The 15,565-nt window shown below is 47.4% G+C and overlaps 1 protein-coding gene across 3 annotated transcripts in view; it reads left to right on the top strand.

Moving 5' to 3' along the window:
• The window catches only part of CD79B (CD79b molecule), a 35,708-nt gene that overhangs the window by 7,984 nt on the left and 12,159 nt on the right, over window positions 1–15,565 (top strand). For all 3 annotated transcript variants that reach the window (XR_003852245.1, XM_029573917.1, XM_029573916.1), the window contains exon 2: window positions 13,327–13,362. Coding sequence is in view for 2 of the 3 variants with exons in the window: in XM_029573917.1 (XP_029429777.1) it covers window positions 13,327–13,362 (36 nt within the window). In the remaining variant the exon portion in view is untranslated. The remainder of the gene's footprint in view (window positions 1–13,326; window positions 13,363–15,565) is intronic.

Raw genomic sequence — 15,565 nt, 5'->3', positions numbered from 1 at the left:
ACCGGAGTTCCCCCAACTCTACCCGTCTACAACAGATAGATAACCTATGAGTTGAAGCCCAAATCCCTTTCCACACTGTTGCTTTTAAAGAAATACCCAAACCTTCATTCCAATTATCTATGAGAGAATGAGGAGTAAACATCTCCTTCTTCTGCAGAAGTGCTCCCCAATATATATTGGTAACCCCTTTGAATGTTCTGCTGCCCTTACAGAAATAGCATTCCATATGATCCAAAGGGTAAAGCAGAATCTGCAAGATACATTTTTACTCTAAAGCCCACCTGATCTGCAAATAAAAAACATGTGAAGAAAGAGGCAACTCAATTTCCTCCACCAAATCTTGAAAGGGAAGAAACCCTTTATCCCTCATAACTGGGCTACACAGCATAATCCCAATCTGGGCCAGGTCGCAAAAGCAGGGTGAAAGGTGCAGCCAGAAATCAAAGGATTCCCGTAAATTGGTGATAATGGTGAAAGGTTTTCCTCCTTATGCCCCACAAACCTAACTACCTTATCTCCACACTTGCAGAGCATGGGCTATAAGTGGGTTGGATCGACATGCCTGTCTGCCTACAGGAGACGAGGAGGGCAGAAACAGAAGAACTAGTAAATTAACCTCCCCCACGTGTTCCTTTTCCATAGTCAACCATCCTGGATCCTTGTCATTGAACCAATACACCAAACCACCAACCGGGCTGCCCAATAATGTAATAGGAAATTAGGCAATGCAATTCCCCACTGCCGTATAGGGAACCATAAAGTGCGTAATCTAATTCTTGCTGGCTTGTAGTTCCAGATGAATTTCCCAATTTGATTATGTAATTCCTAAAATAGTGAAGCCCAAATGAGATAAGAGACATGCTGAAAAAACAAATAAAAACTTGGGTAAAATGACCATTTTGATTAGATTATTATGGCCTGCCCAGGAGACCGAGATATCATCCCAACTCTTCAGATGCTGTTTCTTATCAGCAAATAACGGGGCTATGTTCTTCTGAAATAGGGCTTTGGGATCCCTGGATATAAAAATCCCCATCTGCATAAAGCGCCAACTTGTGCACCCTACCTCCCACCCAGAAACCCTGAATAGCTGGGTTGGACCTGATTGATTCAGCAAGAGGCTCAAATATGATGTTAAAAAGGAGAGGAGAAAGAGGGCATTCTGGTTGGGTGCCTCGCTGTATAGGTATAAATGATGATAAACCACCATTAAGAACAAAGCGGGCCCTAGATTTTTGTACATAACTGCTATCCAGGCCAAGAACTTCTCAGGAAAACCCATTGCCCTCAGGGTTGTGAACATAAAAGGCACAAGACCCTATCGAAGGCCTTCTCAGCATCTAAAGAGATCAGTAAACCTGAAGTACCCTGATGCTGGGCCTTATGTATAACATTAAACACCTGCCTGGTATTATGAGTAGAGACCCTTCCCTTTGATGAACCCTGTTTGAGGGGCATGATAGATTCCAGCCTTAACTGCAAGATTTTTGCAAGTATTTTTATATAGGAGCCACACTCCAGTGGGTGGAATTCCTCATATTTTAATGAACACTTGTTGAGCCATTTGCAATTAGTATGGAAACTGCACCCTATTTTTCAGTCACAAGGTTGGCAAGCCTACACAACATACACGATACACACATACTTTTATTTCCTGGAGTTCATGGCATATCTTAATCTAAGTCTTTGAGAGTCTTCTTATTTAAATGGTCATCTCTGAAAAGATACAGTGGAAACATAAAATTAAGAGACTGGAACTCTTCAGGAAGCAGGACTTCCTGCCCAGCTGCAGGAATGAGGAAGTAGAAGCTCAGCCTGCTCAAAAACCTTCATATCAAGAAATCAGAGTTTGTCTTGTGAACTGAGTCGTTAGTGTATGCAATAAGAAAACTGCTCTCATTATAGACATTTTCTTTGTTTACACCAACATCTGAAAGCTCTTAAGAGAAGGCATCTTTTTACTTTTATATTAAAATTAAGATTGATAAACCTCACTTTTGCCAAATTTAGAACCAGATACAGCCCTGGTGGAAAGAAAGTTTAGCAAAAGTGTCTCAATGTTTTGGTGTCTGAGTACATTCCATTTCATTTCCTCCCTCAACTGACTAATACTGGGGAAAACAAAAGTGCTCTCCCAGTTGCCTCTGCTCCCTCCCACAACTTCTTACCAAAAGAAAACCTCTCCCCACTGCTTGTGCTTCCTTCCATAGCTCCTGACCTGGTCTCCACCCCACATGCTCCCTACCACAGCCTCTGACCAACATAAGGAGCTCTACTAGCTATTTGTGTTGCCTTCTACACCCTCTGACCAATAGAAGGAGCTCTTCCAGCCACTTGTGCTTCCTCTGACATTCTTTACCAATAAGAATATTCTCCATGCTTCTGTGCTCTCCACCAATTGCTGAGCAATTCAACTCCCCCAGCTGTCTATGCTCACTATCACCTCTGACCAATAGAAGAGCTCTCCCAGCTACCTCTGGGTGCTGACAGCTCAAAAGAGGTGAATGATTGGTAACCAGCCATAATGCATCCAGTCTGGCTTCTGTTTATTACGAGATTGATGTTAATCTGAATTATCTTGCCATCACTGCTGCTGCAGACCTGTCAAACCCAATGACTTCAGAAAGCCTGCTCCCCTGGAGAGTGAGGAAGGCTAGGAGAAAGTAAGGGGGAGGTAGGGAAGGAGAAGTGACAGGGATGGGGAAGAAGGGCAGGAAGTAGAATGATTGGAGTGATGGGGAAATGAAGAAGAGAGATGGAAGGGGTGAGCAGAGACAGTATGCAAGAAAAAGAATGAGAAGGGAGAATACACAAAAAAAGGAGAGGACAGAGCATGCAGTAGGAAGGGAGTAGAATATGGGGAAAGGGAGGAAAGGAGGGAGATGGAAGGTTATGAAGAAGGCAGATGGAGGGCTGCAAATGAGAGGGGAGAGAGATGTGGATGGTTGGGAGGAAGAAATAGGAAGATGAAGGGTAGAACAAGAGGAAGCTGAAGGACAGAAAGTTGGGAGGGATAGCAGCAGTCTGGCAGAGTACGGACTGAAACAGCATGTGCTCATGGTCCCCCGAGGAGCGGGTACCCCAAATAGAGTAGGTCCGAAGGAGGCAGAGTTGCAAGGTACGGAGAGCGAATCCCATCCGTTGGAAACCTGGAACAGAAACCTGGTTTGGAAACCTTTGCTAACTCGATTAGCTAGCAATCGTGTAGGCCTTATATATCCTGGATGCATGGCATCATCACAGGGGACGCCCCTGAGGTTCGCGCCACTGCAGGTACTTGAAGCAGGGCCACACGGCGCGCATGTCCTAAGGCAGCTGAACAGCATGGCGGGAGGCAGCGCCCAAGCCGGTCCAGGGACGACGAAGAGGACAGCAGGCAGACGCCGTGGCAGCCAAACATCCATCAACCACAGAAGGAGTCGCCAGAGAGGTAAGGAGGGCGGAGTGGAGACGTCGGGCAGCGACAGTCGTAACAGCCACATGGGCTCCCCAGCCGAGGTTGGAAGCATCGGTGGAGGAGATTGATCTGATTTTTCCACCAGGCTAGAGACTGACTGAGTGAGTCGGTGATGTGGACAGTGGTTGATAGAGGTTGGACGGACTGAGTCCACTGTGACCTTAGAGTCCACTGCATGACTCTCAAGGCCAAGCGGGCCATTGGGGTAACCTGTACTGAGGACGCCATGTGTCCCAGTAGGAAGAGGAAGTGGCGTGCAGTCGTGCGTTGCTGAGACTGTAGCTGGTGTGCAACAGAGATGAGAGTGAGAGCTCGCTGTCGAGGCAGAAATGCCTTTGCCTGCAAGGTGTCCAAGTCTGCCCCTATGAATGATAAAGTTTGAGGATTTTGCGTAGTTGATGAGAAATCCTAGTGAAATCAGAGTGTGTAAAGTAAAATGTAGGGACGACAGAGCAGCTTGCTTGGTGGGAGCCCTGATCAACCAATCATCTAGATAGGGGTAGACGTGAACACCTTGAGTCCTGAGGAAGGCTGCTACTACTACAAGGCACTTGGTGAAAACTCGTGGTGCAGATGCCAGGCCGAATGGGAGCACTCGGTATTGATAGTGCTTGGGGCCTACTAGAAATCTCAGGAACCTGCGATGAGATGGATTTATCACAATGTGCGTGTATGCATCTTGGAGATCGAGAGAGCAAAGCCAGTCTCCTCTTTCAGAAGAGGAAGGAGGGAACACAAGGTTACCATCTTGAACTTTTCTCGTTGGAGGTACTTGTTGAGGGCACGTAGGTCCAGAATTGGAAGAACGCCTCCCGATTTTTTGGGGATTAGAAAGTACCGGGAATAGAATCCTAGGCCTTGTTGAGAGTAAGGTACTGGTTCTATTGCTCTGGACTGGACGAGGAGGGAGACCTCCTGCTCCAGGAGTAGTGTGGTCAGATGTTCTCCACGCCGATAGAGGTGGGGAGTCCGGTGGAATGGAGAGAAAGTTCAAGTGATAACCTTGAGAGATTATGGTAAGGACCCACTGGTCTGAGGTGATTGTGTGCCACCTGTTGTTGAAATGGCATAATCGACCTCCCACTGGTATCTGAGGCAGTGGAAACTGGCTGCTGCTCTCTATACAGGAGTCAAAAAACGGAAGCAGGGCCTGGCTGAGGAGCTGCTTGTGGCTTTTGTTTACGAGGTTGACGAGACTGGGCCTTTTGGAACGGTCTCGTGGAACGAGTCCTAGACTGTGGTAGATAGGACTTCTTTGGATGGAAGAATGACTTTTTAGTATCCTTCCTGAAAGGCTGTTTGGAGGATTACTCAGAGGGCGTCAGAGAGAGCTGGCGAAGGGTCTCATGATGGTCCTTGAGTTCCACCACTATCCGCTGAATCTGTTCCCCAAACAGATTGTCTCCTATGCAGGGCAGATCAGATAATCTGTCTTGTACTTCAGGGCACAAGTCCGAAGATTTAAACCAGGCCCATCTTCTTGCCGAAATAGCAGTTGCAGATACCCTGGAAGCGGTGTTAAAGATATCATAAGAAGATCTTATTTCATGCTTCCCTGCCTCAAAACCCTTGTACACTAGGGTTAGAAGTTGTTCTTGGAATTGCCGAGGCAGGGACTCTGCAAAGTCCTGTATCTGCTTGAATAAGACCCTGTTGTACTGGGTCAAATATAGCTGGTAGGAGGCGATCCGCGAGATAAGCATCGATCCCTGGAAGACATGCCGGCCAATGGCATCCAGGAATTTCTGTTCCTTACCTGGGGGAAAGGAAGAGTGGGGTTTTGATCTTTTTGCCCTTTTTTGGGCAGATTCTACAACCACAGATTAGTGATCCAGCTGAGGTTTCTGGAAACCTGGGGCTGACTGGACCAAATAAGTGGTATCAGCTTTTCTGTTGTCTGGAGCAACAGAACCAGGGTGTTCCCAGTTCTTTTTGAGGAGATTCAAAAGAACCTGGTGAATAGGGATGGAGGTTATTTCCTTGGGAGCATCCAGGAATTGTAACAGCTCCATCATTTGATGTCTGTCATCTTGTTCAGTCTGCAATTGGAAGGGAACCAATTCAGACATTTCCTTCACAAAATTTATGAAGGATAGATCCTCTGGAGGAGAACGCTTCCTGCTTTCAGTAGGAGAAGGTGGCGATGGCAAGTCATCAGTGTCTTGAGAAGAATCGTCGGTCCAGGTGTCATAGGGATCAGGACCTGCCCCTCTAGGAGCCTAAGAAGGACGGGACGATGGTATTCCTGAAGGTCCCGGTCTAGGTTCCGAAGGCATCAAGGGAAGTGCTGGAGTCACCAATGAAGGCATCAAGGGCATTGATGGATGGATCGGTGGTGATGATGGGCGCATCGGCATCGATGGTTGAGGCATCAGAAGAACTCCCAATGGAGGAATGCGGAACGGTGTTTCCCCTCCCAATGACAGGGTAAGTGGGGAGGGCACCAGAGCCATCAGTGACCCAGGAACCATTGGTGGAAAAGTGGCTATAAGCGCTTCCATCTTTGAGAGCAGCGGTGCCAGTGCTGCCGGAATCGGATCGGTGGTCGGTTCCACAATCGGCACCGGTTTCGGTGTCAGAGGAACTTGGAGTCTGTGCATCGCCTTATCGATTGCCTCCTGAAACATCCGGTCCAGTTCTTCACGGAGACCTGAAGCAAGCAGCCCCGGCTCCAGAAGGGAAGAAGGAGGCAGAGGCAAAGCCGGAGGGACCACCGTTAAAGGCGGAGTCGCAGCTCCCGATACCCGTCCGGGTGAGGGTTGCCTCGGTGACACAGTTTCAGAAAGGGTCGGTGCCTTTTCTGGACGGGGTTTCTTCGATGGCGGCTTGGACGATGGCGAGGTCGAAGATTTTCCTTCCTCGATGGTCTGAGACTTGCGGTGTCAATGCCGATGTTTCTCTCTATGATCCTCTCTGTCCTGAGGGGGAGTAGAGGTAGTTGAAGGCCAAGACGTCGTCGACGCCGGACGATCAACGGCCGGTGGCCGATACTGGCGCGAAGTGGACCGTGCCGACAGCCGTCGGAGTTTGAGAATGGAAGAGAAGTTCCATTTTCTCCATTCTGGTCTTGCGACCTTTTGGTGTCATTAAGGTACATTTGGTGCAAGTCAGGACATCATGCTCGCACCCGAGACACATTACACAGACTTTATGCGGGTCTGTAATGGACATGGTGCAAGTACAGTCCGGGCACCGACGGAACCCTGATGCCATGGACTTTGAAATATTTAGCCGCGGTACGGTCGACGGCCAGTAGGCCGCGAGGGCCAAACTCAACGGGAATTGATCGAAACCGGGTAAAAAACTTACCGGAGTACCGCGGACTCAAAAATTCGAAGGAGGGACCCCTGTGGGGTATGAAAGTTTTTAGTAATTCCATGAGGAAAATTCCTGTCAGGAATCTCTGTGGAGCTCCTTAACCCGCGTGGCTACTGCTGTGCGGAAAAAAGAGTGTGCTACCACTCTGCCCTCTGGAGTGGTAGCACTCCAGAGGGCAGAATGGAGATCGGTGATTCTTCTTCTTCCGATAACAAGGGTATCAGTGAGGAAGGAATCGGAGCCATTGGTTCCCTCGGATGAACCGGTGGAAGGGCACCGATTAACTTATCCATTTTTGCCAATAGCGGTGCAAACACCATGGTATCGGATCAGTGGCCGGAGCAGGATCCGGCATCGATGGAGGTTTGAACCCCTGGAGTGCTTTACCAATGGCCTCTTGAATCATCTGATCCAATTCCTCATGGAAACCTGGGGCATGGATACCCGGTTCCGGAATAGGAGGCAGCACTGGCATAGCCAGAGGGTCCACCGGTGAAGGTGGAATCACGGATCCCGGCACCTGTCCAGTTGGGGAATGCCTCGGTGACCCAGAGACAGAAGAGGATGGGGCCTTTTCTGTTTGGGACTTCTTTGTCAGTGGCTCAGACAATGTAGATGCTGAGGGCTTGCCTGTATCGGTGGCCTGAGCTTTTTGATGGTGGTGTCGATGTTTTTCTTGATGTTCTCCTCAGTCTTTCTCCTGAGGAGGAACAGAGGGGGTCAACACCCTTGGAGTCGTCGAAGCCGGTTGGGCAGCAGCGGTTTCCCGGTGCTGGCGCGAAGTAGACAGCACTAGTTCAGACGACGTCGAAGCTATCGATGGAGTCGGGGGTTTTGGCTGAAAGAGAAGGCCCATCTTCTCCAGCCTAGCCTTGCGACCCTTTGGTGTCATTTGGGCACATTTGGTGCAAGTAAGGCCATCATGGTCGGACCCCAAACACATCACACGGACCGTGTGAGGGTCAGTGATGGACATCGTTCGAGTGCAGTCAGGGCACCGACGAAAACCCGAGAACATGGCCTCAATAAAATTTAGCCACAGTGTGGTCGATAGCTGGTAGGCCGCGAGGGAAAAACTCGACAGGAATCGACCGCAAACAGGTAAAAAACTTACTGTTCGACTGCGGATCAAAGATATCGATAAGGGAACCCCTATGGGGTAAAAAAAATTTTAAAATATTTATGAAGTTCCGTGAGGAAAAATTCCTGTCAGGAATCTCTGAAGAGCTCCTTAACCTGCTTGGCTACTGCTGCGCAGAAAAAAGAAGACTGAAGGGGGACCCCTGCTGGCTGCAGGGTTGGTGCTATGCTGGGCATGCTCAATAGGTGCCAAAGTTCTGGAAACTTTGACAAAAGTATTCCGTGATTGGGCTCCATCCTAATGATGTCACCCATATGTGAGGACTACCATCCTGCTTGTTCTGTGAGAAAAATCATATACATTTTAAAAAGTTTCCCAAGCACCAATAAAATATTTAAAAACAGCACGCATATCAAATAACACCCAATAATTAAAACTAATAAGCATTAAAAAAAAGCCCCTGCTGTCCATACCTGGGAACTCTTGATTTCCAGTCACCCTGAGATTGTCGAGGATTAGGGGGTTACGGGGGCGCACAAAAACCTTATCCTCTCTCTCTCTTCCACATACTCGCATGTCCATTCTCTCTCACACATACACTGTCACATACACGCACATACATGCTCTTATACACACTCACAACCTCTCTCTCACAGACACACTCTCAGGCTCTAAGACCCTCTCTTTCTCCCCACACACAAGCTTATTCTCCTGGATTCTCTCAGATACACACGCTCTCACTCTCCCTGGCTCCCTCACATACGCACACAACCCCACCCAGGCAGGCTCCCATTCATTCTAATGCTGCCCCCCCCCCCCCCCCAGGCATGCTCACATTCATTCTCACACACACTCACACGGACCCCAGGCAGGCACCAATTCATTCTCACACACACACACACACACCCAGGCAGGCACCCATTCTCACAAAGACAGACCCCAGGAAGGCTCCCATTAATTCTCATACACAGATACATCCTCAGGCAAGCTCCGATTCATTCACATACACGCAAACCCCCAGGCAGACTCCCATTCATACACATGCACATACTGAAGGCAGACCCCCTCTCTTTCTTTTGCCAGCAACCTCAGAGCCTCTCTTTTCTCTGCTGCCACTGTTACTGCTGCTGCATGGCTGCTGGGGAGGTACCGATCACTGTTACTGGCACTGAAGCCCATTCTGCTGCCTCCTCTGTGCAAGCCCTGAGATATCAAAATTTTGCGGGGTTTACAGTTCCTCCATTCTGATCCCGTACATAGGAAGATCAGCATAGAGAAAGTGCTACTCTTGCACATTCCCAAAAGATAACATATGCCAATCACTAAAAATTCAAAAAAACTGTTTTTTTTTACCTTTGCTGTTTGATCTTAGTTTCCTAATTGGTTGGTCACAGGCTTTTTTTTTTCCTCGTTCCCTTTCTTGGTCTTTATCTTCTTCCCTTCCTCCGTCAAGCACACACTCGGGCTCTCATTTCACATGCTGTCTCTCTCTCTCACACACACTCACTCAGGCTCTCATTCTCATATGCTGTCTCTCTCACACATACAGCTCTTACTCTCACATGCTGTCTCTCTCTCATTTATACATACAGTCTCTCTTTCACATGCTGTCTCACTCTCACACACACACATATAGGCTCTCTCTCTCACATGCTATCTCTCCAAACATACAGGCTCTTACTCCCATACATAGTCTCTCAACTCACTCTCATACACACATACTTTCTACAGGACCTCAGTCTCCCTCTCACCTCTGGGCCTCCTCTTTGCAGGTCACCATGGGATGGGCTCTGCAGCGGCCCTGATCTTCTCGGGCTGCTGCGAGGTGGAATCCGCAGCAGCCCTGCCACAAACACTGCTCCTCTTCTGCATGTGGCTGATGCTCCTACTCCTTCCTGCCCGTGCAGCTCTGGCAGCGTTTTTCTTACGGGTCCACGCAGGCAGGAAGGAGGTGCACATGGAGGTTTGGAGGTGACTTTGTCTTTGGGCCATGGTGGGATGAGCTCCACTACCGCCCCGCTGATCCTCCTGCTGTGTGTGGCCGGCACACAGCATAGAAACAGCAGGCTTCCCTGATCAGCTGCCAATGGGATGACGTCTACCAGCTGCCGCATTGGCCTCCCTATGTTAACCATCAGCATCCCCTATGGCCTTATGCCCGGGGGCATTGGCCCCCCTGCCCCCACCTCGGTATGCCACTGCCTACACTGCCATGGTAGCCCCATCCCCAACACTATAATTTCAATGTTCTAGGGCCCTGAGACCACCACAGGAATCCCCATACTAATGGCCTGTATCCAAATTTCATTCAACTCACAGTGTGCTAACACTGACTACCAGCACCACAAGCATGTTTAAAATCCGCAGGTTGGCACTTCCTCCAGCACGAGAGAGAGGAAATGTTTTGAGCCCGCTCATGGTGCTAAACGTCAGTGTCAAAGTGGGAAGCAGTAGCGCAATGCTCACTCTTCTTGCCAATAACCGCCGAAAGGGCGGGGGCCAGATACAGGCAAAGGGGGAGGATCGCCAACTTCTGAGAAATATACAAGTATCACCACTGACTATCTGCCTCCCCCCTTCACTATCTGCCCCTACCTCTCCTCCTTCCTCAGCATGTTAAATCACCAAAAGGGGACCAACCCCCCCCCCCCCCCTCCTTACTCAACAAACTCTCTTAGGGAAGCCCCATCCCAGGTTCTCTCAGTGATATGAAATGTTCAATGTCCCCCTTCTTGTCAAAGGTTTGGAGAATCCTGGTGTAGATTACATTGGGTAAGGCATGACAGGCAGGGGCAGAGAGATGCTTATTACTACGGGTGCAGAGGGCAGTGGGTGGAAAACACTAGGAGATGCAGAATAATGTTTACTGCTATAAATGTAGAGCAGAGCTTTCCAAACTTTTCATGTTGGTGACACACTTTTTAGACAAACATAATTTCGGGACACGGTAATTCAGTCTACTAGTAAACCAGAGGTTAAAGGTTAAACGAACGAAACATATTTCGACAATTTATGTATGTTTCCTTAAATATATACATAAATAAAATGTTTCACGACACAACCTATCTCATGAAAACCTTAAATTTATATTAAAAATATATATTCCAAGATTCATGTTATTGTTATAATTTATGAGAAACAATAATAAAACAAATTGTCTGTCCCCCACACACTCATCTCTCTCCTCCCCCAGCACATGTCTGTACCCCACACACTCATATCTCTCCCCCTCAAGCACATGTCTGCCCCAGCACGTTTGCCCACCACTCACTCATCTCTCTCCCCCCAGCACATGTCTGGCCCCCACACTCATGTACCTCGTCTTTTTGATTGTTGCCAGTTAAGTGCTTCACTCCCTTCCATGATCACCAGACACTGCTGCTTGCAGTCAGTACTCTTCATGGCCAGGCCTCATCAGCAGCAGCAGCCAATGCAAGGATGGCTGGGCTCGTTCCACCCACCAAGCCCCCCCAAAAAACGCGATTGACAGCAAAAATCACCCAATAATAAGCAACCCATAAACTGAAAAAAAAAAAAAGTGAATCTCTAGAAAAAAAAAAAGCCCAAACTCGCATCAGAGTTGACCAGGCTTGCGCGACACACCTGCACACTGCAGGCGACACACTAACGAGTCCCGACACACAGTTTGGAAAGCTCTGATGTAGAGGATAGGTGGTCTTGAATAATAAGAAACGTTGAAAGAAAGTTCTAGAACAAGTCACAATATAAAGCTCCAAGGGAGCAGGCTTGGGAATAGCATCAGAACATAAGAACATAAGAACATGCCATACTGGGTCAGACCAAGGGTCCATCAAGCCCAGCATCCTGTTTCCAACAGTGGCCAATCCAGGCCATAAGAACCTGGCCAGTACCCAAAAACTAAGTCTATTCCATATTACTGTTGCTAGTAATAGCAGTGGCTATTTTCTAAGTCAACTTAATTAATAGCAGGTAATGGACTTTTCCTCCAAGAACTTATCCAATCCTTTTTTAAACACAGCTACACTAACTGCACTAACCACATCCTCTGGCAACAAATTCCAGAGTTTAATTGTGCGTTGAGTAAAAAAGAACTTTCTCCGATTAGTTTTAAATGTGCCTCATGCTAACTTCATGGAGTGCCCCCTAGTATTTCTATTATCCGAAAGAGTAAATAACCGATTCACATCTACCCATTCTAGACCTCTCATGATTTTAAACACCTCTATCATATCCCCCCTCAGCCGTCTCTTCTCCAAGCTGAAAAGTCCTAACCTCTTTAGTCTTTCCTCATAGGGAGTTGTTCCATTCCCCTTATTTTGGTTGCCCTTCTCTGTACCTTCTCCATCGCAATTATATCTTTTTTGAGATGCGGCGACCAGAATTGTACACAGTATTCAAGGTGCGGTCTCACCATGGAGCGATACAGAGGCATTATGACATTTTCTGTTTTATTCACCATTCCCTTTCTATTAATTCCAAACATTATGTTTGCTTTTTTGACTGCCGCAGCACACTGAGCCGACGATTTCAATGTATTTCTTCACAGAAAGCGCGGTGAATGCATGGAATGACCTCCAAGTGGAGGCAAAAACAGTAACAGAATTCAAGTAAGCCTGGGATAAGCATAGGGGATCCTTAGCTTGAATAAGTGAAGAGAAAGCCAGAGATCAGCTGTGGTCTACAGCATGCTAGCATGACTTAATTTGAGCAGAGTTGATGGACCTTACCTGACATCATATCTAAAGAAGGGATTTGTGTGTTTTCTTATTCCAGAATTCAACCTGCCTAGCACAAGGCCACCCTGGTAAAATGGCTCCCATCCAGAACTGTGCAAAGAAGTAACTCTTCTCTGATTTTCAGAAGCTCCATTTCCATTAAGTTGAAAAGCATTGCCTGGCTTTAAGGAGCTATGTTGCTTTTCGCAATTGGGTCTTTTTGTCTTTGCAAGGCTCCTGGAATCCACCAGTGAGCCTCAGTGCCCAGGCTGGTTCATTGCTGGGGAGGGAGTGGGCGCTGGCATGGACTTGCCTATACTCAAAAGCACATGAGTAAAAGGTGCTTCTCATTGAATCCAACAGAAGTGAGCAGGTTCCCTAGTGCCCCATGTCTAAAGCCTGAGAAAAACCCACACTGGATATGTTGCATAAAATAAAGATCAATTATGATCACCAATGGCCTTCTTCTCCGTCACACTGTTAAGACTAAGTGGTGAATAATGCCCTATTTACATCTGTTATTAACCTTCAAAACAAAGTTACTAACAAGGATTTGTGGTTTTGTGCTGTGATAGGAGGCCGCAATGAAATACTAGGAGCAGAAATTTAGTAACAAAGCTCCACATTCAGAGGGCTAGAATACAGGGGGGGGGGGGGGGGGGCCTGGCTGATGTGACACAAATGATCCATGTCCCCAGCTCAGAAAAGACGTCTTTCTTTCTTCCAGTAACTAAAAATGTTTTCCTCTGTTCTTTTTCTCTTTGTCCCTGCAGAGTGGAATCCAGCAGTGGGGTATTTCTTGGACATGGGTAAGAATCCATCGCTGTTCTAGTATGTTGTATTTATCTTGTTTTCTGTCTTTGCCAGACCCTTGTTTCAGATTTGATATGCCAGGCATCACAACAGGAGGGTGGGACTTGTGTGTATCTGCACATGTTGGGAGGAGAGGGGGCTCCTTTCTAGATTTTGACACACATGGATACTGGGGTTAATTTTTCAACAGATTAGGCCTACCTCCCCCCTCCCCGTACCCCAACAGGGCATGGCTGAGACATTAGCTTCTCTTTTGGTTCCATCATACTCTGCTGCTTGAAGCATTTACCCCCTAATAAACCCCATCCTCCTCCTTGTATAGAATTGGACACCAGAGACCATCTGTGACTGTAAGCAGCTTCCTCCCACTGGACAGCTCTCGAGAGCACTAGCAGGCGAATCATTAGTAGAGCTGCTTCATAGCTTGGATTCTTGTTATAGCCCTCTTTTCCCCTCCTTCTTGTCCTTCAGAACTGATGCAGCTAGTAAAGCTGGCACAGTACCTTCAGAATGCTGTAAAGAGATCCCTAGTCTGCTGCTAACAGGCCCTCCTGCAGCACAGTACGCTGGAATGTTTGTGGGATAAAGTGCTAGCCACATATACAAATTAACCCTCCCTGGAAGGGCACATAAAACGTGAGAGGGTCCGGCCCCTGTTTGGGCCACGTGCCTTTTTCTTGATAGGGTTTAAGCAGATGGTGTAACGGCCCAGAAGAAAGGGTGGAAATGATAATCTTTTCCTGGGCTGGACAGGAGACTCCGCAGTAGGTCTCCCCTCTATGAGCCCCTTCTTCCTGCTCCTCCCACTCTATCCCAGAATCCTCCCATGTTTTGAAAAATCAGGTTACAATCCAAAGTATAATCAAACAATTTTTATTCTCTGGGATACAAGGACTTAAACACAATGCCTGAATCAGGATTCACAGGCACAGCAGGCTTTAGCATTATTAACTTTCCAGATACATCAAAATATCACACTTTACTTCTACCAACGTTAACTTCCCTAACCATACTAAATACACATTTTCAAAAGCTTCTCCTCCAGTTACTCTGTACCATCCCTTCACAGATTTCTTTCCACCGAGTACCTTGTGTACCCTTTTCCCGGCACACAAATAATTTTCTCCTACCGCCCTGGAGTCACCTCTCTTTACAGGGCAGCACCTGAAATACTCCTCGAAGCCTTGGCAAGGGTTTCCCCAGACTCCCCAAGCCATGCCTCCTCCAGATCATCTCCTTACTAGGCCTTCCACTGATGGTGGGACCTTTGACCCCTGGGACCTTAGACAAGTCCCTTGGGTTATTTCCTCCCTGTGGGAAGAAACACCTTCTAACTTTGGGTCTTTCCCTTTAAGAGGGAAAACCTCTGCAGAGCCCTCTCCCTTTGAAGAGGCATCCCAGGCCATCCCACTCTCCTGTAGGTTCCTTCCAACTCCTCCTGCCAAACTTTGAACACAGACTTTATAGTCCCAATATACTCCTCCTAGAGGATCTCTCTCCCGTTATTACCCCTTAAAGGAGACATTTCCCATTATGATCCAATGAAAACTACCAACATTCTTCTTAGCACACAGGGATAGTGTAATTTTACCATACATCATGCCATCTAGTGGCTACTCAGAATATCACACTTTCCATAAGAATAACTTGACAGCTTCTGTTCTCCTACAATGTACCCATATTTCCTTCATTTCACAACTTTATCATTAGAGCCTAAGTCGGGGCTTCCCAAACTTGTCCTGGGGACCCTACACCCAGTTGCATTTTCAGGATATCCACAATGAATATGCTTGAGATAAATTCGCATATACTGAGTCTTCATGATATACAAATTTATCTCATGCATTTTCATTGTGGATATCCTGAAAACCCAGCTGGCTAAGGTGTCCCCAGGACAGGTTTGGGAAGCCCTGGGTTAAGTAGTTTCCCCCAGCAGAATCCTCTCCAGTGATGAAAAAAGAAAAAGAGCGCCTTCTTGTGAGGACTCGAACATCATGAGCTCTCAATAACAAAACACAGGATCAAGCAGTTGACCAAGCTTGATGCGGCATGTACTTATAAGCAGGTGCGTTTATTGTTTATCTTTTCTTGCATTTTATTCCTTCCCATCTGATTTTCATCACGTGACCAACATGTTTCACTTCTCCCCATCCATTTCTCATTAAAAAGTCTTCTTGTATGGTGGCTTTCCCTATTCCT

The sequence above is a fragment of the Rhinatrema bivittatum genome, chromosome 12, assembly GCF_901001135.1.
Source record: "Rhinatrema bivittatum chromosome 12, aRhiBiv1.1, whole genome shotgun sequence".
Taxonomy (NCBI): domain Eukaryota; kingdom Metazoa; phylum Chordata; class Amphibia; order Gymnophiona; family Rhinatrematidae; genus Rhinatrema; species Rhinatrema bivittatum.
This window is presented reverse-complemented; position numbering and strand designations above follow the sequence as displayed.